General features: G+C 36.2%; 3 protein-coding genes across 4 annotated transcripts; all 3 read right to left on the bottom strand.

Annotated features, from left to right (window-relative positions):
- Positions 1-56: 56 nt before the first annotated feature.
- LOC107803059 (protein NRT1/ PTR FAMILY 8.3-like) lies at positions 57-12,489 on the bottom strand. Of its 2 annotated transcripts, XM_075224347.1 has the most exons (6): positions 12,221-12,489; positions 11,259-11,364; positions 10,965-11,182; positions 8,574-9,130; positions 1,550-1,686; positions 57-1,062 (listed from the first exon to the last, which is right to left on the bottom strand). In XM_075224347.1, exons 1-6 carry the CDS (start codon positions 12,269-12,271, stop codon positions 1,040-1,042), a joined length of 1,092 nt encoding a protein of 363 aa, XP_075080448.1. In that variant the 5' UTR covers positions 12,272-12,489; the 3' UTR covers positions 57-1,039.
- Positions 12,490-14,696: 2,207 nt separating this feature from the next.
- Positions 14,697-15,591, bottom strand: LOC142167932 (zinc finger BED domain-containing protein DAYSLEEPER-like). Its single transcript, XM_075228463.1, has 3 exons — positions 15,042-15,591; positions 14,837-14,928; positions 14,697-14,741 (listed from the first exon to the last, which is right to left on the bottom strand). The coding sequence occupies exons 1-3, from the start codon at positions 15,589-15,591 to the stop codon at positions 14,697-14,699; spliced, it is 687 nt and encodes a 228-aa protein (XP_075084564.1).
- Positions 15,592-18,068: 2,477 nt separating this feature from the next.
- Positions 18,069-19,615, bottom strand: LOC142167931 (uncharacterized). Its single transcript, XM_075228456.1, has 3 exons — positions 19,201-19,615; positions 18,933-19,122; positions 18,069-18,261 (listed from the first exon to the last, which is right to left on the bottom strand). Exons 1-3 carry the CDS (start codon positions 19,613-19,615, stop codon positions 18,069-18,071), a joined length of 798 nt encoding a protein of 265 aa, XP_075084557.1.
- Positions 19,616-24,271: the final 4,656 nt, after the last annotated feature.

The raw sequence follows: 24,271 nt of genomic DNA, 5'->3' as shown, positions 1-24,271 counted from the left end.
GAATAGTGGAAGCGTTGAGGGATGCAGCAAAGCAACTTTGAAAGAACAATAAGATGTTAGTTCAACTCCGAGCACTTACACCTTTCATATATACATTAAAGATTTTGAAAGTTTAGCGTACAGAATTTCTAACTTGTTTAGCTTGTGACTTGCACAGAGATGTTTTCTTTCACATAAGAGTCAATCATCACGTCAAGTTTTCATTTTGAAGGATAGACGGTGGTAAAACCAACTTGGACTTAGGATGCCCTCTTGGATTTATACATTTTGGCACAGAAAACATAGATTACTAAGTTGCAGAAGCTAAGTGCAGCCAAGAGCCAGAAGAAATAATCGAGATGCCCACTGTTCAAGTTGTTTGGAATCCATCCAGGTTTGCCACCTTGAGTTGTTATGGATGTTACTAGAGTCAGTATGAAAGAGCTCAGGTAATTCCCCAAAGAAGTAGTCATCAGCGACAACGCACTACACAAGCTACGCATGGCATCGGGTGATTGATCATAAAAGAACTCAAGCTGCCCAATGAATGTAAATATCTCAGCTGCTCCCAATATAAAATATTGAGGAATCTGCCAAAAGATACTGAGAGGTACTGCAACGGCTTCATCCACTAAATCAAGGTCTCTTGCAAGTTGTAGACGCTTGATCTCAACAATAGCAGCAGCTGACATGCACAACACTGAAAGGAAAAGGCCAATTCCCATTCGCTGTAATTCGGAGAATCCCCTCTCCTTTCCAGTAAACCTCCTTGCAATTGGAACAATGACTCTATCATAGACTGGTACCCACACAATAACACTGATGGTATCGAAAGTTGAAAGAGAGGCTGCAGGAATTTTGAAGGAACCAATGGTAGTGTCCATCACCGACCCTTGCTCCACAAACATAGTAGACATTTGTGCATAAACAGCAGAAAAGACTATTCCAGTTGCCCATATTGGGAACATGCGGATCAAAATTTTCAGTTCCTCAACTTGCGTGACAGTACAAAGCCTCCAAGTATTTGAATAGTCCCCAGTTTTCAATTCGGCGTCTGAAACTACAGCAGCTTTGTCAAGGCATCTGAAGAAGATAATGTTAGAAGATCAAAAAGCACACTAACGCTAACCCTTGCAGGAAAATGAAGGTGGATAATTTCCAAAGCTAAAACAAACCAGTACTTTGCTTAACAAAATACTAGTAGCACTTTCTCGAGATAGCAAAAGAAGTATAATTGCAAGAAGATGCAGCAAGTTCAATTTTATGTTGCATGAGATGCATTGAGGATTGTGGCGAAATTACTAGGTGCTTCACTAGATAACTGGTTCTGTCTTGTGATAAGTGCACTTAAAGCATTTTTCAGAGAACTAGTTTTTGGTTACTGCATTGCACTTATTATCCTGTGTGAATCATTAAAAAAGAATTGTATGTCAAGATAATGACCTTTTAAAAATACATCACTAACAAAAATACAACCAAATAAAAATAAGATATAATTCCTTCAAGAATCATCTTATCAAAAACAAATTCCTTTGAGAATCATACTCCCTCCGTTCCAATTTATGTGAACCTGTTTGACGGAGCACGTAGTTTAAGAAAAAATGAATGACTTTTTGAATTTGTGATCCTAAACAAAGCCTCAAAGTATTTGAATAGTCCCCAGTTTTCAATTCGGCGTCTGAAACTACAGCAGCTTTGTCAAGGCATCTGAAGAAGATAATGTTAGAAGATCAAAAAGCACACTAACGCTAACCCTTGCAGGAAAATGAAGGTGGATAATTTCCAAAGCTAAAACAAACCAGTACTTTGCTTAACAAAATACTAGTAGCACTTTCTCGAGATAGCAAAAGAAGTATAATTGCAAGAAGATGCAGCAAGTTCAATTTTATGTTGCATGAGATGCATTGAGGATTGTGGCGAAATTACTAGGTGCTTCACTAGATAACTGGTTCTGTCTTGTGATAAGTGCACTTAAAGCATTTTTCAGAGAACTAGTTTTTGGTTACTGCATTGCACTTATTATCCTGTGTGAATCATTAAAAAAGAATTGTATGTCAAGATAATGACCTTTTAAAAATACATCACTAACAAAAATACAACCAAATAAAAATAAGATATAATTCCTTCAAGAATCATCTTATCAAAAACAAATTCCTTTGAGAATCATACTCCCTCCGTTCCAATTTATGTGAACCTGTTTGACGGAGCACGTAGTTTAAGAAAAAATGAATGACTTTTTGAATTTGTGATCCTAAACAAAGCCTCAAAGTATTTGAATAGTATTTGTGTGGTTATAAAAGCTTCTCATTAAGGGTAGAATTGGAAGTTTAAGTTAAATTGTTTCCAAATTTAGAAAAAGGTCATTCTTTTTGGAACGAAGCAAAAAGGAAATAGGTTCACATAAACTAGAACCGAGGGAGTATTAATGACTGATAAATTGTTCAAATTATAAAATATTTTCTAAAGAATCAGAATCAACAATTAGGCAGCTACACTACTTGTATAGACATAAAGGATATGTTAAATAGTTATATGTAAACAAACCTAGTCCCATATGTACTAGGAGTAGAACATGTATAATATATATAAGGCTCATTGTCGTTGCTAATAAATCAATAGAATGTTTTTCCGTGTATTATTTCTCACATGGTATCAGAGCGTGAGTGAGACACATCCGAGAAAGCCATACAGTCGACGTGCATCAATTTCCGGCGACTTTCTAGGGCAGATTTACGTCAAACTAATTTCCATCTGTGTTGTGCAAAAACTAACACCACCATAAGGTCCCCCAACCCCCGGCGACCAAACCCCAACAAATATCTCCGGCAGCAGAGCTCTCACGCGCCTATCGGAGCAGAATTTTTCTGGCGAGATCTGGTCCACGCGCCGGCGCGTGGGACCTCTTTCGGCCATTTTTTGGCTGACCTCTTTGAGACAGCTTGTTCGCAAGGCTTTTCCAACTCTACCCATTCATGTTTCATCACATTCCGACAACTTTTTTATTTTCCGGCGACTGTTCCAGTTTTCGGCGGTTACCATGTATTTTTTCTGTTGCTTCTTAACTGTTTTTGTGACCTAACACAATTTGGGACCACTTTTGCCCCAAATTTTGTGACTTCGTACTTATTTGATTCAACCATGACTCTCGGACATGATGATTTTGGTTCCAAAAACAGTGGAGTTGGAAATTCAGCCTTTATGATTACTTCTGAACCCCTACTTGGAAGTTCAAATTATTTATCTCGGCCTTCGTCTGTGGAGTTGTGGTGTAAAGGTTAAGGTGTTCAAGATCACTTAACCAAAAGGCTAATGAGGGAGATGAAAAGGCCAAAGTACAGTAGGAAAAGATCGATGCTCAGTTATGTAGTATCTTGTGGTGATCTATTGATTCCAAGTTGATGCCTTTCTTTCGTCCATTCCAGGCATGTCATTTAGTTTGGGAAAATGCTCGTACTTTATACACTAATAACATATCTCGTTTCTGTGATGTGGTATCGCGGATGACAAATTTGAAGAAACAAGAATTGAATATGGCAACTTACTTGGGACAAGTACAGGCAATCATGGGGCAATTTGAGAAGTTGATGCCAATTTTTGCTAGTGTCGAAAAGCAACAAAAGCAACGACAAAAAATGTTTCTGGTTCTAACACTCATTGGACTTCCTAATGACCTTGATTCAGTGTGTCACTAGATTTTGGCTAGCCCGACTGTCCCTACAGTTGATGAGCTATTCTCTCGATTACTTCGCCTTGTTGCAGCACCCAGTTACATAGTGATCTCATCACAGATAGCTGAGTCCTCCGTTCTCGCAAGTTGCATCCCAAAACAGTGGAAAATCGGGTATCTCAGACCATGGAGAATAGAGGTCATTTTGGAAGGTCTCGACCTAAGTGTTCTTATTGTAATGGTTGGACACACCCGTGAGGTGTGTTACTCTTTGCATGGTCGACTACCTAAAAATGTTCATGTTGCTCAAACTGAGACTGCAGGGAACCAGAGGTTTTCTTTATCTACAGGGGAATATAATGAGTTCCCTCAGTGTCGAGCAAGTAAGCAGACACTTCCACAACTAGCCTCAGTTGCTCATACTGATACTTCTATTGCTGATAATTCCTTTGCTTGTGTTTCCCAGTCTACTACTCTTGGACCGTGGGTCATGGACTCAGGCGCCTCTGATCATATTTCTAATAATAAGTCACTTTTGTCAAATATTATTTATCCATAGTCTCTTCCTAGTGTTACTTTAGCCAATGGAGTCCAAACAAAAGAAAAAAGGAGTTGGACAAGCTAATCCCTTATCCTTTGTCTTTAGATTATGTTCTTTATGTCCCTGGTTGTCCTTGTAATCTTGCATCGGTTAGTCGGTTGACTCGTGCCCTCCATTGTGGTATATACTTTATTGATGACTTTTTTGTTTTGCAGGACCGCAGTACGGGACAGATGATTGGCACAGGGCGTGAATCACAAGGCCCTTACTACCTTCACTCACTCAATCCTTCCACAACAAGTCCAGTTATAGATTCTCCAGACCTAATTCGCAGACGTTTAGGACATCCAAGTTTATCCAAGCTTCAAAATATGGTGCTTAGTTTATCCAGTTTATCTACAATAGATTGCGAGTCGTGTCAACTTGGGAAACATACCCGAGCCACGTTTTCACGTACTGTTGAGAGTCGTGCAGAGTCTGTTTTGTCTTTAGTTCATTCTGATATATGGGGTCCTAGTAGAGTCAGTTCAACCTTAAATTACGTTATTTTGTTAATTTCATTGATGATTACTCAAGATGTATTTGAATTTTCCTAATGAAAGATCGTTCTGAGTTGTTTTCTATATTCCAGAGTTTTGTGCTGAAATAAAAAACCAATTTGGCGTTTCTATTCATATCTTTCGTAGTGATAATGCCTTAGAATACTTATCCTCTCAATTTCAGCAGTCTATGACTTCTCAAGGAATTATTTATTAGACATCTCGTCCCTATACCCCTCAGCGGAATGGAGTAGCAGAGAGAAAGAATATACACCTCATTGAAAATGCTCGCACACTTCTAATTGATTCTCATGTTCCGATGTGTTTTTGGGGCGATGCAGTTCTCGCGGCTTGTTATATGATTAATCAGATGCCTTCATCTTCCCTCTATAGTCAGATTCCGTATTCGGTATTGTTTCCTCAGTCACCCCTATACTCTCTTCCTCCTCGTGTGTTTGGGAGCACATGTTTCGTTCATAACTTAGCTCCCGAAAAAGATAAGTTAGCTCCCCGTGCTCTCAAATGTATCTTTCTTAGTAAGTTCAACACAGTTATCCAGGAATTTGGCATGACTTGTAGTGATGTTGATCACTCTATGTTTTATCGGCATTGTACTTCAAATATCTATATTTATCTGGTGGTTTATGTTGACGATATTGTTATTACCGGCAATGATCAGGATGGTATTACTAAGTTGAAGCAACATCTCTTCCAACACTTTCAAACTAAGGATCTGGGCAAATTTTAAAGTATTTTCTAGGTATTGAGGTCGCTCAGTCTAGCTCAAGTAATGTGATCTCACAACGAAAGTATGCCTTAGACATTCTTGAGGAGACAGGAATGACAGGCTGTAGATTAAATTAAATTAAATTACCTCACAGTGACTAGACCAGACATTTCCTTTCCTGTGAGTGTTGAGTGGGATGCATTTGTCCGCATTCTTCGGTATGTAAAGTCAGCTCCAGACAAAGGGTTATTATTTGAGGATCGAGGCCATGAGCAGATTGTTGGGTACTCAGATGCTGATTGGGCAGGATCACTTTCTGATGGACGTTCTACGTCTGGATATTGTATTTTGGTAGGAGGCAATTTGGTGTCTTGGAAGAGCAAGAAACGAAATGTGGTTGCTCGATCTAGTGCAGAAGCAAAATATCGAGTAATGGCTATGGCAACATGTGAACTAGTTTGGATCAAACAGTTGCTCAAGGAATTGAAATTTAGTTAAATCAATCAGATGGAACTTGTGTGTGATAATCAAATTGCCCTCCATATTGTGTCAAATCCGGTATTCCATGAGAGAACTAAACACATTGAGATTGACTGTCACTTCGTCAGAGAAAATACTCTCAGGAGATATTTGCTACAACAGTACAAAGTTTATGAAGTCGAATGATCAGCTTGCAGATATTTTCACCAAGTCCCTCACTGGTCCTCGTATTAGTTACATATGTAACAAGCTCGGTACATATGATTTGTATGCACCGGCTTGAGGGGGAATGTTAAATAGTTATATGTAAATAAACCTAGTCACATATGTAGTATGAGTAGAACATGTATTATATATATAGGGCTCATTGTATCATTGTTAATAAATCAATAGAATGTTTTCCCGTGTATTATTTCTCACAAGATAATCTTGGGACAAAATGATATGCCCGAAAAAATAAGTACTAATTGTTCAAGGTGCATAAATATAACAACACAACAACAACAACGACCCAGTAAAATATAACAACGCCAAGTACCTAAATGCCAAGGAGCCAATTATTAAGAGAATAAAGGAGGAAAACCAGTCTCAAAGTGAAAATTAACCAAGCACGCAACAACAGGAAGTTTTGATCCTTAGAATCCTTGCAACCTTAGTTTCCAAGAAATAGAAATATAAATAATTATCAAAGAAATAAAAAATAATTCATATGTTTGTAATTATGCATTTTTATGACAAAATCTTCACGTAACTTCAATTTATGCACTATTGAAAAAGTTAGCATGTCAGAGTAAACTCACTCAAAGAGCCATATTAATCACACCCAAAGAACTAATTCCACATAATCTTCTAAAGAATAATACCCACACCATAAACATACTATTTTACAGATTATTTGTGTATTTTGAAATGTTTCTCACTTCTAATGCTAACTTGGAAAGTTGGGGAAAAAAGAACTTGAATATTGAAAAGAGATTTACTGCTTTCATTAAGCCACCACACAAGGAAATAGTGAAGCTTTTTGTTCATTAAAAAGTCACTATACAAGGAAATAATGAAATTCCTTAATTAATTTAAGAGATCAACAATGAATGAGAGGAAATAATGAAATTTTAAATTAATTGTATTACAATTTTATCCAACATGGATGCACTTATGAAGGATAAAAATGCCGATCAACATTTGGTGTTAGAATTTAGTATAGATAAATACTCTTGTGTTTAATTATACACATAAACTGATAAAAAGGAATGCTGAAAAAGATGGCAACTAGATGTAAACAATGCTTAGTTGATCTAATTAAGAAAGGTAGTGCAGCGAAACGCTACATCAACTCTATTTTTTACTGTAAATTGTTTACCTTTTCAGCATCAAGTTGACTTCTCTTTGAAGTCATATTTGACCCAAAACCACTATCAGCAGAGTAATGAACTGCATTGATGCCATTAGGGATCCGACATTTCATTGTTGCAAAATGACAAATAAACACCAAAAAGAAAAAAAGGCATATCCTAGTCAAAAGCAGCCAGATGACCACCTCTTACCACAAATCAAATAAACACTAGAGAAAATGCATAACCTTGTCAAAAGAAGTCAGATGATCATCTCCCCAAATTTAAAAAAATCTAAGTAGAATGACTGGTAAATAGGAGAAAGAAGCATTATGATAAAGAAATTGGGTAATCCATAGAAAATTTACCACAAAATTAAGTTGGCATTTTTCCATGGAATTTTTTTTGAAAGCCTGCTTTTCAAAACGTGTTTCTTTGAGTTTTTTTTTTCCGAAGAACTGGTTTTGAAAGAAGTGGTTTGAGGGTGTCCAAGAAAACTTCTTCTTCATCAACTTTGGCTCCAAGAACAGAAATTCCATTCCTTTCTTATCATCTAAAATCGAAGAATAGAAAGAAAGGCGAGAGAACAAATTTTCTTTATAATGTAAGATTACAAGGTTCAAAAATTATCTTCTCAATAGCTCCAAGTAGTTAGAATTGGTCAACCTTATTCAAGCACATCAATTAAAGATCTTGCTTGTCGGATAACTTTCTTGGTGAAGGAGAGAGTTTGACAAGCTAAGAAAGTCATGTTGAAAGGAGGCCTCAGAAAATGCTCAGATATTTAAAAAAATAAAAAATAAATAAACCAACTATCCAAACACGATTTCTTTCTACACAATCTTCTTTTTTCAGAAGAAAAGTTTCATAAATTTTTTGCAATGGTTGTCCAAGCGGCTAAGAAGTTTGGCCATGTAGCATAAACTGATTTTGTTCACTTTATATGAAGATATCATTAAGCTTTGAATCACTACATGTTAGTGAGAAAAAGACAAATCCGTGTGTTTAGATAATATGAACAAGAGAACCAAAAGATAGCCTAAACCATCAAGAATATGAAATAAAGAACAACAGAGGAGAGGAATAAAAGATTACACATTCCAAAAAGCAAGGCTGCACAAATATGCTAAGTGAAATTTGAGATTCTTTCGAAAATATGCTAAGTGAAATCTGAGATTCTTTCGAAAATAAACACCAAGTAATCACTATCTAGTGAAGTAAACATGCTGAAGTGAAGATTGAAAAGAACACAGGAGAAGAGAGTGGAATATAAAAACATTCTCTTTGGCAATAAGAAAAATATTAGTACCTCAGTTCATCAGTGTGCAACAGCTTTCGGCTTCCTTCAATTGCAGAGCTCTTGTCTGGAGTTTCATAAAGTAGTGTACTATCCTCAGGGACAGACAAGTTCCATTTGTGGAATGCTGCAACCAAAACCTGGCACATTCTAGTGAGAGGACTTCCTCCAGGCTTCTGAAATCTGTAGAGTGGTGTACCGAAAAAGAAACTTGCAATGGCAATGCCCATGAAAAGTGCAGGGATGCCAAACCCAAGGCCCCATCCGGCATTTTCTTGAATCCACACAATCAAACTGCTTGATATCAAAGCTCCAATGTTGATAGAAAAATAGAACCAATTGAAGAAGGAACCCTTTTTAACCCTCTCTTTTGGATCTGTGTCATCAAATTGATCAGCACCAAATGACGAGACACATGGCTTAATTCCACCAGTTCCAAGAGCAATCAGATAGAGGCCCAAAAAGAGTATGACATATTGGGCTGGAGTTGCTGCTGGGCACACAGAATCCATACACTCAGGGGGCTTAAAGGCAGGAACTGAAGCTGATAGTGTCAATGTGCACATACCCTATACAGCCAATCAACACCAAAAAAAAACATGAAGTAGAAAGAGTTAGTCCAGCAAGCAGATGCAAGAGAAAGAACGGCTGCAAGAACAGGATATGCATCATAATTCATGTTGCACTAGAGGCTAGAGCAAAGGTAAAAACTCAGTTGCAAAAGGGAGATAAGGCAGTAGACAATCAGGTTCCCGTTCACAAGACAAGACATGTATTCACTGTCTCACTTGGACTAACTGTATTAGTTGTAAAGATGAGACCTCTAAATATAACAGTTCTAAAGAGGCAAGGCACTGAGCAGCACTGAGCAGATATACAGCTATTACTTTCTTCCCTGTTTCCCAACTTTAGTTTGTTTAAAACTTTGTAAATATCACACTTCACAAAGTTGTGATAAGTGCCATATCACAATGTTGACAGCTAAGTTAAAACAGTATTAGAGGGTAAAGCAGATCTATTTGGACCAGTCATAACAGGAAATTAGCACTTAAGCAGTTTGCCGAGAAAGTGTCTCTACCTTCCTCAAAGTTGCAATAACAATATGCAAACCTAGAACCCAGGTCACATCATTTGGTACCACAATTGCACCCACCAATTATAAAGAAATGAAAAAAGTTAAATATGAATCACTTGACTCCGTAATTTCCACTATATTCCTTTTATTCTTTTATCCATAATTTATTGTGTTACAGATAGGAACGAAAAATATTTCCACATATCTAAAGTTCCCTAGGAATGTCATTCCATTGTCTATCCTAATGTTCCAGATAGGAATGACAAACTAACTGATACACAACAGGTTATCAAAGGTGTAAATTCAGTTTGATTGTCATCTAAATGTCTGCATAAGATTAACCGCAAAGTTGAATGGCCGGCCTGCACCAGTACGTCTTCTGTTTCACCAAATTGTAGAAGAATAAGATTCACCAAGATCGAGGAAAAGGAGAAGGCCCACAAAACCATTAGCCAGACCTTACGTTGAGCTTCCTAATTAATATAACGAGGGAAAAAGGTCAAATTTTCCACTGTACATTCCAAAATTGAGTAACTTTGCACTCCGTTAGACTTCTGGTATAATATTACTCCTGCCATTAGGAAAAAATCTCATTTCTGACCTTGACCGTTACAAAGCTCCAACCTGAGTATTATTTTAATCCATTGTCAAAGGTTACAACAACAACAACAACAACAACAATCCAGTATAATCCCACCAGTGGGGTCTGGGAAGGGTAGTGTGTACGCAGACCTTACCCCTACCCTGGGGTAGAGAGGCTGTTTCCGATAGACCCTCGGCTCCCTCCCTCCAAGAACTCCCCACCTTGCTCTTGGGGTGACTCGAACTCACAACCTCTTGGTTGGAAGTGGAGGGTGCTCACCACTAGAGCAACCCACTCTTGTCTATATTGTCAAAGGTTGAGGATTAAATTTAGACCTTTTTCCTTGAAAAATTTGGATACGTCGAGTCCACCCTTTTAGCCTTAGAGCTCTGTTAATGGCAAGAATACGACACGACTTGCTAATGGCAAGGGTATGAGTGAACCAAAAATTTAACCCCGGAGGGGGGGGTAGCAATTAGTATAGGAACAAATTCAGACCTTTTCCCTAACCAATACAGTTTCAACTATTTCTAGGAAAACATCAAAATTAAGTTTTGGCATTCCCCATGGAATGGGAACTAAACAAGTATCAGTAGATTGAAGTTAGTTATGTCAGAGAAACTCTCCGGTAGGAAAGGGAAAATGACAAAATATGAATATGTAAGTCACAAGGAGATAATGTTAAAACCATCTTACACACACCATAAATTTTGTATTTTCTGTAACATGAAAGTGAGATATTTACTATGAAGTAGATCGTAGAGAAGGTAGCAATTGTCCAATATCTTCCCCAGTATGCATCTGCTAGCACAGCTCCAATTAGGGGAGTTAGGTAACAAGTGCCTGCCCAAGTGGTAACATTTCTAGCAGCTGAGACATTTCCCTCATGTAACTTTGTGGTAAGATAGGTAACAAGATTAGTAGCAATGCCATAGTATGCCAAACGTTCACAGCATTCATTACCTGACACCAAGGTCAGCAAGCAAATCACTCACAATATAAAACAGAGTGAGAAAAGCGAAATCTGAGTCTGACGTACCAAGAATGAAGGGGCAAGCTCTCCAGTTCCCAGTCTCACTCTTCAAAACAGGATTACCCTTGATATCAACAGAACCATCTCCAGTGTAGAGTCCACTATTCTCATCCTGAAAATAGGAAATTATCAAGAAAAGAAACTTGAAGAGAATCACATTCACATCTGTTTATCATCTTCTATATTAAATAAGAATGATAGACTCCATGCTTTGACATGTGGAAGAGCCAGAGTACTTATACATGGCCAGCTCAATTTTGTAAAACAAAGATCTATATAATAAAAAAAATATACAGCAGCTAAGTTTGAAGACCGATGAAACTAAAGGGGCCTCGCCAAATAGTTTCACTGTTTTTTTTTTATTAAGAACTTATTTCACCTCGTTCCTTCTCCAGTCAATTCTTTATTTCATATTTTGTGTTTTATTAATATATTATGTTTGGTTAATATAATACTTATTATATAGGTAATTATTCTTTTATTTACTTTTCTAAATGTCCACACCGCATACAAAAAGTTCTGCTTACGTCCTTGTCTCTATTGGTTCATATTGCTCCTACACTTCATTTCAACTGCCTAGATTAGGAATCCATTTATTAGGACTTCCACTTGTTTCCAATTTAAGGTAATGAACTCTATTTCTAGTTTAATTTTCTACTCAATCCACCTTTTCACTTTTCCAATAGTAGGATATTTACTAGCAAAATATGGCAGAGTCTTTGTTATATTAACAAATTCCCAGCAGAGTTAGCTTAATACAAAATGAAAATTCCTTAAAGTTTGACCAAAGAGGAAACAAAACGAAAAGAAGATCAGCCAAACACAAATTTTGCCTTCTTAAAGAAAACACTACTCCTAATAAAGAAAAAGCATCGAACCCCCCGAATGGACTTCCCAAATAATATACTATTCAATATAAAGTGTGCAAAAAAAAAACCACACAGAAGTAAATAAGGAGAAATTAGAACCTCTAGAACCCCATCTTCAAGAAGAGGTGTTGCTTCTGTTTGAGTACCCATGCACACACCTTCAAGTTGATGGATCTCACACTTATTATCTACGACTAAAAATTGAGATTTTTCCTTTGAAGAGATCTCAACACAGCGCAAGAAAACAGACGGGTAATCCGGTAGAGGTGGAAATAGATATTCCAATTGGGTAAAGCCGTAATGGGGAAATTATTGGAAGGGGTCTCCTCTAAATTAAGACTAGTGGGGTTTTGATCGAGCTAAGCCCGGGCCCAATAGCTATGTTTAAATGTATTCTCATTTAATTGTTTCATTGCCGATTCTTAGTGCTAACACCTATTGAATATTAGTATGTACTTTAACCAAGCATTATACTAAACATTGTTTGCTTCTATATTTGTTCACCTTTCTTGTTATAGATTATAAATTGCCATAATTGAATTATTACATTTGCATCCAATGCAAAAGAATGTTATCAGCCTTGCAGTCATCGTTAATTAAACAAATTGTAATATCTTTGATGATTTTTTTAAGAATTCATTGGTTTTTCTTTTTAAATTCTAAAGCAGGCAACTTCCTTTAGTAAATTTTATTGACTTTTTCATATTGAATCAGGTTAAACACAATATGTTGTAGTTCGTTCAACTCTTTTTCATTATTCTCTGCCTCTCGAATTCATTCATTATTGGTCCTAAATAATTCCGTGCATTTTACCATTCTAATTATAAATAGATTGTGTGACATATCCAAAACTCAAATTTAGAGCGTCTAAGAAAATTTAGGTTTTAAAAAAGTGTTTGAATTAAATCCTGAAAAAAATATTTTCTTTCAAAATGTAATTCTTTTATAATAGTTTAAATTTTCTTATGTAGTCCAATATAGCCCCCAAAAATGGCTATATTTTTTATTTAAAACCAATCTAACTTTAAATTTCTTTTTATCTTTATTGACATGATTTATAGAAAGTTTAGGTTCTACAAAAAGTATTTGAACTAAATCTTGAAAAAAAAATATTTTCATCCAAAATGCAATTCTTTTATAATAGTTTAAATTTTCTTATGTAGCCCAATATAGTCCCAAAAAAGGTCATATTTCTTATATAAAACCAATTTAACTTTAAATTTTTTTTTCTTTTTTCCTTATTGACATGATTTATAGATACAAAAATATCTAAGACTTATTATATATCACAAGTTGTAAAAGTTTTTCTTTCCTTTTTAAGATCACATAAATTGAGACGAAGCATATATTAGTTATTTATCTATTACCATCCAAATTTCAAATCAAGAGAATTAATCAAACCTTTTTTATGATTATCTAGTTAACCATGTAATTCATTAATTATGCCAACTTAACCCACTTATACAGAAGCACCAGTTATTTTTAAGCCCAAAAGTTAAAGTTAAATTAATTTTAATCTACAATCAAGAAAAATAAGGTTTTTTTTTAGACCACGATATGAAATTTATTTTGGAGAAGCAAAATGTTTGCTGCAGCACTTGTGCCAAAAAGAAGCTGAAGCTCATGTATTTGTTAGATTTACGAAACTGTACAAGTACATCGATTGTAATAAAGTGCAAAAGGAGGGGTAAACTGAGACTTTAAAAAAGGATAGTAACTCTGTCCATTACCAGTACAAGGACATAACGGAAATTATAAGAAATACTGCTGGTATTTTAGTAAACAAAGCAGCAAGTCTAAGTCTGGTGGACAAGACGATGCAACACAGCTCACCAAAGAAAATAGATAATTTCAGAAGTACCCTCAGGATAAAAGTTAGGGTGGCAAATGGGATATTTGGGCTGAGTTTGGGTTGCTCAAGATGGACTGCACTAATAATTGGGTCAATGTCCAACCTAATCTAAATTTTATTTGAGTCAAGATGGCCTAAATAAGGGGTCATAACCTAACTTGACCCAAATATTTTGTTTCTTCCCATTCAAATACCTGTATAAAATAGAAAATTTGTCTGGCTCCTGCAAATCTGTTTCGTGATATGTTGTTTGACATATGATAAGTTATTTCTGCTTTCTTAGCTAGATTGAGATGCTCTCTTTTTTCTTTCATTTTTGATTTTTTTAAGTCCTACTGGGTTTCTACGTGACAACTTGTACAAGAGAATCATGGTAACTAATCGTTATGTACAAAATACCTGACTCATCTTGCTTAGTAAATTTATGAGAATTTCCCTGTTTAAATACATGTGTGTTTTATCAACTATCAATGGTTTAAATCTATCTCATCTGCAAAAATATCTTGCCAAAGATCATGTAACAGAATATTTCCCAAGGATTTGATATTCCATTACTCAGTTCCAATTTGGGATGCACTAAACCCATTTACATGTGGTTATCAATTTCATTACGTCGAATTAGTGTATACTAGATGAGTGATTATCTGAACTACTATCAACAAATTAATTGCAGTGCACACAATTAATTGTAGTTCCAAGTAAAGACTCAAGTCAACATCTTCTTCAATACAAACTTTTCCTCTTCCTTTTTCTAGCACCACAGTTACCCTGACAAAGCATCACATGACAGAAATAAAATGAGAAATCACAATTTTGGAAGGTGTGCATAAATGGAGAACTTAATATACAATCGAGTGAAAAACCTGAATCATACCAAAATTAAGACTTTTTGAAAGTGTAGCTGCAATTTTCTCCACATCTATTGCAATGTCCTCCTCTTCAAAATCATCACAAGCTAAAAATAAGAAAATTAAAAAAATTGTCAAACTACAAGAAAGTTCATAAAATAAAATTCACATGATACTAATTATAATGTACCTTGATGCCCATAAATTCAATCTCTAGAACACAACTTAGCTTCTGCATTCTCCGGTAGAATAGAACTCTGGAATTTGCCAATAACTCGACCACCAACACTAAAAGCTGACTCGGATGCAACTGTGATGATAGGTATACTTAACAGGTCACGAGCCATCAATGAGAGTTCAGGATACTTACTCCTATTATCTTTCCAAAATGTAAGCACGTCTAAATTTTCATTTCCTTTGCGAACTAATACAAGCTCTTCTAAGTATAAATCCAACTGTGTCTTTTCTGAACTATACTCAGACGGACTTTTAAACATGTCAAATTCATCCATTATTTCATCATAACATCTATGACTACTACTTCCAACAATTCCAACATCGGATATTGTCATGCATTCTTTAAACAACCTATGCAAATTATCCTCAACAATCTTAACTTTTTCATTGCAAGTCAAAAGATCAAGTTTTAAGAAGCAAAACTTTATCAATTTTAACTTATATCGAGGATCAAGGATGACCGCCATAGAAGCAATTGGACTATAGTCGTCTTGCCAATATTTTGTAAACTTCTTCTCCATTTCCATAGCCATCGCCTTAATATTAGGATTCTCACTACATATCTCTTCCCTTATCAACATATGAATTTTTGGAAAGATAACATGAGAAACCCTTGACAGGATCAAACACTTATCTTATGTGATGGCCAAAATTTGAGATCCAGAGAAATCTCCGGCAAAGAGTTCGTCGGAGAGAAGGAAGACGCAGGAGAAATAGAAGTCGCCGGAAAAAAGACAGAGACCGGAGACCGTATTTGAAGTTCAGAGAGAAACGGGTCGTTTTTTTGAGTGCACAGAGAGTGGAAGAGAAAGAGTCTTGTGTTTAGGTTTTGGGAGTTTTACGGGTCTGTTTGGGCACCTAAACGGGTTAGAGTTGGGCTAACTATTTTAACTGGTTGAAATGGGCTTAGCCTAGAATGACCGGTCGATAAAATTCTTTCATGTCCAACTCATTATTTGCTGGGCGGTTAGTTGGGCTTGGGCTCAAAATGCCACCCCTAATAATGCGCAACTTTGTAGTTTACAATCCCACTCCAAATTTTTCTTATTTACACAACACACCCTTTATTTGTCTTTTTCTCCTATTTCTCTTTTTTCTTTTTTTTACTTTTCAATTTCTTTTGTTGGTCATTAGTAATTTCCTCGGGGTAACATGACTTCACTAGAATATCAAATATTCTACTATCTAATAAGGGAGAATAAGTAGATAGCATGTCACATCACATGCTTGCTTGGGATTTAAAGGGCAATCTAGTCATTTCAGGATAAATGAAGTAATATGATCTGCTGAACTGTGTGCCTGTTGTATAAAATTTTGAATTCCTTGACTAAATAGCCCCAGAGACATGCACTTAGATTTTGAAAACGTATGGGTCCATCGAATACAACTATCCCCATCATAGAGTGTAATGACACAACTAGTCGTTTTGAGTTCTAGCATTTTGTTTTGTAATTCGAGATATTGAATAGGTTCATTTGATGGTTTTATGACTTGTGTTCATGGTTGGTTTGACTTTCAAAAGATTTGGGAGTATTTTGAAAGACTAATTCTCATTTTGGAAGCTTTAAGTTGTATAGCTCTATATAGTTGAAGTGAACTTGTGTGCAAAGTTTAAAGGTAATCTGAAGTGTCAAATGTGATCTGGACACTCTTTTGAAAAGAATAAAAATTTAACAACTTAAAAAAATCTATTCAATTTGAACCTCAATTCTTTGTTGTGATATTCCCGTGGGTGTTTTGAGCTTTTGGACAAGTCTAAATAGGGTATTTGCATTGTGTTCCTTCTTGAACTTTGTCTGGTTTCCTGTATATTCAGTTAGTCCATTCGAAATATTTGTCATTTTGATCATCAAGCCATCAATGTCCATACACACGCAAAGACTTCCAACTGTGCACCAAAGTTGAGTGCTGCATATATCAATTATTTTTGCGTGTTTTTTCAGTATGCTATCCGTGTGGATTGTTATACAACTCCCTTTTTGTATTATTGGAGTGTTAACTTGAAGTTTGATTTAGTCCATAACACCCCAATTCTTCTCATATTTGGCTCCCAAAAGTAGCTGCCTAGCATGTATTTTTTGTGCAGCAGAGTGTTCAGCAGTTGGTTCCTCCAAGTTTCTATGACTGTGCCTATCCTTAATTCTCTCATTGTGGAATGAGTACTAGATACTAATACCACCAGCTGAAAATTTCTTAAAGAATAGGGCATAGATACAATAACTTTTCCTGCAATAGAGAAAACAAAGTCAGTGAAAAAAGGCATCACGATGCTCTCCTCCATACAGATTTGAGCATGGCAATATACTATGTTAGCACCAGATTCACCCCTTTCTTTCCTTTCCTCTTCACCTCCTAATTCCTTGCAACTCTTATTCTTAAGTATGGGCATTGCATCTTGTCTTCATTCACTATCCTCCTGCCATGTGAGTCTAGATCCCAGAAATCATAACACTCATTATCTCCAACATCAAGAGTATAGTTTGCTAGGTGATCTGCCAACTTATTTCCCTCTCTAAATATGTGTGAAACTCTAATGTTACATTCCTCCTTCATTATCAAAATTTTATCTATTTGATCAACAATACCCCAGGGTGGTTTCCATGATTTCTCAATAATGTTCTTTAACAGCATCGAATCAATTTGCAGCCATATTTGTGTGTAATTCATTGCTTTGCACAGCCTCAAAACCTCTACAATTGCCATAGCCTCTGCTTCATTGTTTGATCCCTCTATGATTTCTCTTCCTATTGCATATTTCAAATCACCAGCCTCATCCCTTAAGCAAAAACCAATCGAGCTTCTTCCTGGGTTGCCTCTACATGATCCATCATTATTGACTTTGATCCATCCTTCTAAAGGAAATTCCCATATTACTTTCTCAAGCTTCAATTTTGGAGTATAATTCTGCAGCATATTCAATAGATCCTGCCACTTGTGAGGCACACAAAAACCTGGTTTTCTTACTTGCACTAATGCTTAGAGAGTTGTTGATACTTGGTAAATAACTCTGCTAACTGAGACTGCCTCCCCATATTTCAGACTGTTCCTTCTCTTCCACAGTTCCCATACAATACATGAAGGTAGAGCCTGCATTATTGGTTTGATTCTGGGCAACACTTGAGCAGTCCAACACTTGGTTATGGCTTGGTGTAAAGACAGTCCCTCCATTGCAATTCCTGCCCTCGTTAAGAAGTATTTCCACACTGTTAAAGCAACCTTTGATGTGAAGAATAAGTGTACTAGTGTTTCCTCCTTAGGATCAACACAACACCAACACCTAGATAGCATGAAATATCCCAATCTTCTCATAAAGTCATCGAGGGGTAGTTTAGATTTCCATACTTTCCACATAAAGAAGGAGATCTTGAATGAAAACCCCTTCACCCATATCATCTTTTAGGCTAGCCTAGGATTGTCCCTCCTTCGTATATACTCCCAAGCTGACTTTACTGTGAAGTGACCTCTAGTTTCAAGCATCCAGTATGGAGTGTCTAGGACATTTTCCATAACTGGAGGTCTAATTTTCTCAACAATGTGCAGTGCCAATTCTTGGTAAAACTTCAAATAGTCTATCCACATTCCAAGAACCATTTTCCACCAACTCATTCACATTATGTATGTCTTCATCAACACTAAAATCTGGAGGGACTATGAAATATAATGCTCCTACTCCAGTCCAATTATCAAACCAAAACAGTACAGAGCCCATTTTTGGTTTCCATGTGATTTGATGCTCAATTATATCCCTGCATTCTAACATCTTTCTCCACACGTGAGATCCCCCCTCCATGGAACAATTACTGCATTTAGTTTTTTGTAGTATTTTTGACTCATAAAGGAACTCCATAGGCTAGGCTTGGTTCTGAAATTCTACCATAATTTGCAAAAGAGTGCCTTTGAAACATCATGTAAAGATCTGAATCCAATACCTCTTTCATCATATGGCATACAAAGGGTGTTCCATGAAGCCCAATGCCTGGTGTTTCCTCCCACATTACTGCTCCAGAAAAACTTGGAAAATATTTTGTGGAGCTTATTGATGACGTAATTTGGTGGATTGACAGCTGATAGCAAGTATATAGGCATACTCTACAGATCATTAGCAATCAACACTGCCCTGCCTCCTATTGAAAGTAACTTACCTTTCCATGACTGCAACTTGTCCATAATCTTTGTGATCAAACCTTGGTAGTAGTCCATTCTCCCCCTTGCATAAAAAATGGGCCAGCCTAGATAAGTAAATGGAAATTCCTGTCTCTCTATACCAGTGATCCTTTCGACTTTTTTAACCACCTCTATGTCTACCAAATGATGCATGTAGATGGCTGATTTGCCTTTGTTCACCAACTGCCCCGATGCCATCTCATATGCATGTAGCACTTCCATCACAAGTCTTAATGATGTTGCATCAGATGAAGAGAATATTATTGTGTCGTCTGCATATGATAGATGGTTTATTTTTGGGCTCCATTTTGGCAATCCATATCCACAAAAATAAAGATTCAAATGCAGAGAATTCAAGCCTCGTGATAGTGCTTCAACAGCTAAGATAAACATGTAGGTAAAAGAGGATCACCTTGTTTAACTCCCCTCGATGATTTGAAAAAATCATGTGGTTGTCCATTCACAAGAATAGAATACTAGTTATTCCCTACAATATCAAATATCAACCCAATGAATCTTTCTGAAAATCCCAGTTTTCTCAACATTTTGGTTATAAACAGCCAAGATAGCCTATCATCTTAGTAACCATCTCCGGGTTTTTAAAATCTGTTCAATTTGTTTAACTTTAATTTCATCCTTTAAAAATGTGATATGTTGAGAAAGTTTATTAATTCTAAAAATAATGTTGTTTCTAGTGAAATTACTTTTATCTTGTGAAAGTGTTTTTTTAAAAGGGAAATGTAAGTCTTTTCCCAAAATGGTGGTAGTAATGTCATTTAAATCAATAAAATAAGGTTTTATCTGAGTGATAAAAGGAATTCCTAAAATGATATCTTCATTGATGTCTTCAGTGATGACAAAATCATTTGTTAAACAAATGCTATTCTTACAAATATGGGCTTTTGAAAGCTTTAAATTAATGCGTAATTGTTCTCCTATAGCAGAGTGAAGTCTGGAAGTACTTTTTTCTAGATACTGAGTAGGAACAATACTCCTGATGATGCAATTTCGATCTGCACCACTGTCAAGTAAGGCAATTTTGTTAATCACGAAATTCTTATTGACCACAATTTTAATAGGAATATGATGACTCTGAGGTCTAACAAAAGTAATAACGGTTATCCCGGGATTTGTCAAAGTAGAAGTTGCCTTATTGGTGAGACATCAGTGTTTAGCAGTAGGTTTTGCTAGATGATTATGATTGGGAAGGACTTCTTCCTTTTCGAAAAGTTCTTCTTCGGATATATGATCGGATGAAGTAGCCCCTTTAAGGACTTGAGTAGTAAGGACATCAAGTTCGACTTTTCCAAGTCTGGCTTTTATGTCTCAGATTTCTCGTTTAAGATCTGTGACTTCATGTCTTAGACCGAAAATGGAAGGTTCATAAGTTTTTTCGATTCTGGACATAATTTGCTTCATGCTGAAGGGTTCAATGACCAGCCTAGATTTGGGTTTATCCTCATGATGGCTAAGGATAGGATTTTTGAGTTCTAAAAGATAGCGATTTCTAGATTCTTCAATGTTGATGTGTTGAATGACATCAAAGAGGGCTTCTTTAGAGTTATCAGACAAAACTCGAATTTCGGGAGGAAGATCATCACAGGTACAAAATGCTTTATTGCAATTGCATTCTCCACTAGATTGACTAGAGTCTGTTTCGTAGGTGATGTCTATGTCACTACCAGAATCTCCCGAGGAGTCTGAATCGACTTCTTCGAGTATGTAATAAAGCTCTTTCTTGGCTTCTTCGCTGATTTCTAGAAGATTGATTTTCTTCTTCTTCTTGCCTAATTTGCATTCATTGGCTCGGTGACCAGTTTTTCCGTAGTTCCAACAAACATTAGTGTTAGAATTCTTAGAAGGTCTGCAAAACTTGGATTTTCTTTTGGGGGTTCTCTTGGAATCTTTACGTGATTTGCTATGATGACTTTTCTTATAGGATTTGTATTTTGTCCCTTTTGGAAGAATGGGTAGAAGGGGCAGAAATGGCGGTAAATCCAAAGTCTTGGCAAAAACTGCCTAACTCTCGTCTAGAGGAGGATAACTCTTTTTTGAGCTGATGTTTCAACTTAATGTCAGTGCAGAGTTCTAGACCTATGACATTGATTATACTGATGAGATCACAATAAATCAATTGATGATAAGGAATTTTACCATCACAATGATCTTGGGGTGAGACGGCTTAACCGATCTGGCTTAGATCGTACTCCGTGCTAAAAGCACGGTGGTGTATCGGTACTAAAGATCTCCCAATTTAAAAATATTGATATTTACTTGAACAATTATCTTTCTCTTAATTTGATGCTTTAATATTATTGGAAGCTCTCATTGATTTCATGTTTCTTTCTCCTTGTACATTTACCCGATTCATTGAGAGGGTGGTTAGTCTTACATACTAGTACTATTCCATATGTACTAATGTCTCTTTTGCCGGGTGCGCTGCATCTTTAATGGAAGCAGGTGGTTCCACAGCAGGAGGCATCGATCAGTGATAGCAATACACCATCTTCTCAGCTGACTTGGTGAGCCCCACTTCTTATCGGGGTCTTGTACCTTTTGTTCCATATGTATAGTGTTTTGAGGTATAGTCGGAGCCTTATTGCTGGCACCATCACATTACTCTTTTGTATCCATTAGAGGCTCCATAGACATAGTGTGGGTTGTATCTTGATCTTGGAAAGTCAAACTAGAAATGTTGCATATGTATCACATGTTTCCACTTCTAAACTATGAATGTGTGGCGTATTTTTGGGAATTATAGATAAAGTAACTAATGGTAATGAAATTGATGTTGTTCATGAAATCCTTTCATTGCCTTACAAATGGTATGCATCCTCAATTTATCCATGGGTAAGGTCGGATAGAAGGCATCAAATAAGCTTGCTTGACTGGGATATCTCGGTTGTTCGCCAGTCGCGCTCCACAAGGTCGGGGCGTGACAGTCAACTTTTGAATATGCTTTGAACTTCAAAAATTTCATGAAAATGGTTAGTATGAATGAAAGTGAAAACTGTATAGCAAAAAAATGTAGAAGTTATTTAACTAATGTAAGAGACAGTAAGTTTTTTGAATTTTACCTATGGTTTAAAGCTTCCTTAGGTTTCTAAAGTAATTCAACGATGATAAAAGAGAAAGCATTCACTCAATATTGTCATGGTCATATACACATAAAAGCAATAACGCATTTATGTAAAGTGATAAAGGAAGGGGAATTGGACTCATTTTTTGGGCAAGAAGAATGTTAGGCCCAACAGGTAACGATCAGCAGCAACAACTTTAATGACTTCACGCTCTAGGCTAGCACTTCGGCCTGAGTTCTTGAGAACTCAGTAGGCCCAGTTCGATCATTTGTGCCAAACATAAAGGAAGACATTAGTGATAAAACCCAATATAACACTTAAATACAAATAAGACCAATGTAAGGCCCAAATGAAATTGTAACAAATGCTTGCGATTAAGAATGCAATAGAATTATTGTAAAGTCCAATAAATAAACAAATAGTATTCATAGTGAAGCCTTTCCTTCATTTAGCAATAATCCTAAAGAGATTAATGAATGTCAATGATTAAGAGCTTAAGGTAAAATCCAATTCATGGCCAAGACACCCTTTGGATCCCTGGCACTTCAGAGTTTACAAGTGTCTCCTCGAGCAGTGTTTGTGTCAGGGAGGGTATCTCAACTACAAACTAAATCTTACTCCTAAATACATTTAACCACTCATACTTACTCTTCCCTATATGTTTAAGTGCCAATGAGGCATTCATTGTAACTTCCAATGTAACACTAACAACAATACAGAGATTCAAGTATGTATACCTCTCATAGAAACAATATGGAATACTATCATGGATATGAGATAACAGATTACACCATAGAGATCACAATCCAAACACAAGTGTGTGGTACACTGTCAACACTTCCAATATGCTCAATAATACCAAAGAAACCAATTACAGATACAAACAAAGAAAGGCAAATACCAATAAACTAGTTCAGAAGCCTAGATACTAGGAGTAGAGAGGATATATGTATATCGGCCTTACTGATCCTACTGATAGATTCAAGCTTGCAGGAGTCCTTAGTTGCAGTCACAATACCTTAACTATGTTCAAACTTAGCAAAGGTTCACACACATAGATTAAACCTCATTTCTTACTAGGTGTATGAATTTAACAACTTCTTTAAAGTCTCTCAAGAGTATTAACAAGAGTATTTATGTTGACAGACAAGTTAATCCCACTAATAATATGATCATTTTCTCTTAAAGTTCATAATATTTTATTCACACCAATCTCTTTAACAGGGAAGGTAAACATTAGATGTTTCTCTTAAGTCTTATAGGTGAATTACATTCAACTTATATAAGCTTAGCAACGTTTAGTCTCCCTTATGCGATAGTGCAGCATGAGAACATAGGCAAGAGTATGAAGGACAAACTGGAAGTTTTGTTTAAGAGCAAGAGGAGTGCAGAAAACAAAAGAGAAGAGAATCAGACATATACAAGAGATATTCTTAAAGATTATAGGATTATAAAACATGGTAGAGTATCAAACAGTATAAAATCAGACCACCAAGTTTATTACAGAAGTCCAGGACACTAAAGGCCTCACATAAAGTAGGAATGGTTTTAGCAGCTGGACAATTAGTCCAGTTAAACAGGTGAATGTATCAGTCCAAGCATGATGGAGTTTATATTAGTATAACCAATTCAAGAGATGATACACAAATGTAATAACTATAACCCTTAACCAAATTCTAATTCTTAACCAGATTCTTGAGGACAAATCAAAAACATAACTTGATCTAGGTCAACACTAACAAGAAGAGTACATATAAGAGTAACTGGAGAAATTCATTTGAACTTAGTTCTATCACTTCAAATTATATTTATTTGGGTGGAACTCACAGACATGATAACATAGTCATGAAAGTTGACAGAAAACCTTTACACTGATCTCTCAAGAGGTGTCAAAATCACAGATATACATGTGAATAAAGAAAACAGCTCAAACAACATAAGTTGATATATTTTAACTACAATGAAAACC

This window comes from Nicotiana tabacum, chromosome 2, assembly GCF_000715075.1.
Source record: "Nicotiana tabacum cultivar K326 chromosome 2, ASM71507v2, whole genome shotgun sequence".
Classification (NCBI taxonomy): Eukaryota; Viridiplantae; Streptophyta; class Magnoliopsida; order Solanales; family Solanaceae; genus Nicotiana; species Nicotiana tabacum.
This window is presented reverse-complemented; position numbering and strand designations above follow the sequence as displayed.

Bases quoted from the DNA above. Each gene is read 5' to 3' on its own strand.
- LOC107803059 (XM_075224347.1), bottom strand. From the start codon at position 12,271: ATGGGTACTCAAACAGAAGCAACACCTCTTCTTGAAGATGGGGTTCTA. The intron at 1,687-8,573 runs GTACTAATATTT...TATCTTCTTCAG, and splicing joins TTGCACACTGATGAACTGAG to ATGCCTTGACAAAGCTGCTG. The intron at 1,063-1,549 runs GTTCACATAAAT...TATCTTCTTCAG, and splicing joins CTACGTGCTCCGTCAAACAG to ATGCCTTGACAAAGCTGCTG.
- LOC142167931 (XM_075228456.1), bottom strand. From the start codon at position 19,615: ATGTTTATCTTAGCTGTTGAAGCACTATCACGAGGCTTGAATTCTCTG. The intron at 19,123-19,200 runs GTAAGTTACTTT...ACTTGCTATCAG, and splicing joins CAAGTTGCAGTCATGGAAAG to CTGTCAATCCACCAAATTAC. The intron at 18,262-18,932 runs GTAGAATTTCAG...TTGCTTTAACAG, and splicing joins GCACTCTTTTGCAAATTATG to TGTGGAAATACTTCTTAACG.
- LOC142167932 (XM_075228463.1), bottom strand. From the start codon at position 15,591: ATGGCTATGGAAATGGAGAAGAAGTTTACAAAATATTGGCAAGACGAC. The intron at 14,929-15,041 runs GTTCTAGAGATT...TCTTATTTTTAG, and splicing joins GAATGCAGAAGCTAAGTTGT to CTTGTGATGATTTTGAAGAG. The intron at 14,742-14,836 runs GTTTTTCACTCG...ATGCTTTGTCAG, and splicing joins TTAATTTTGGTATGATTCAG to GGTAACTGTGGTGCTAGAAA.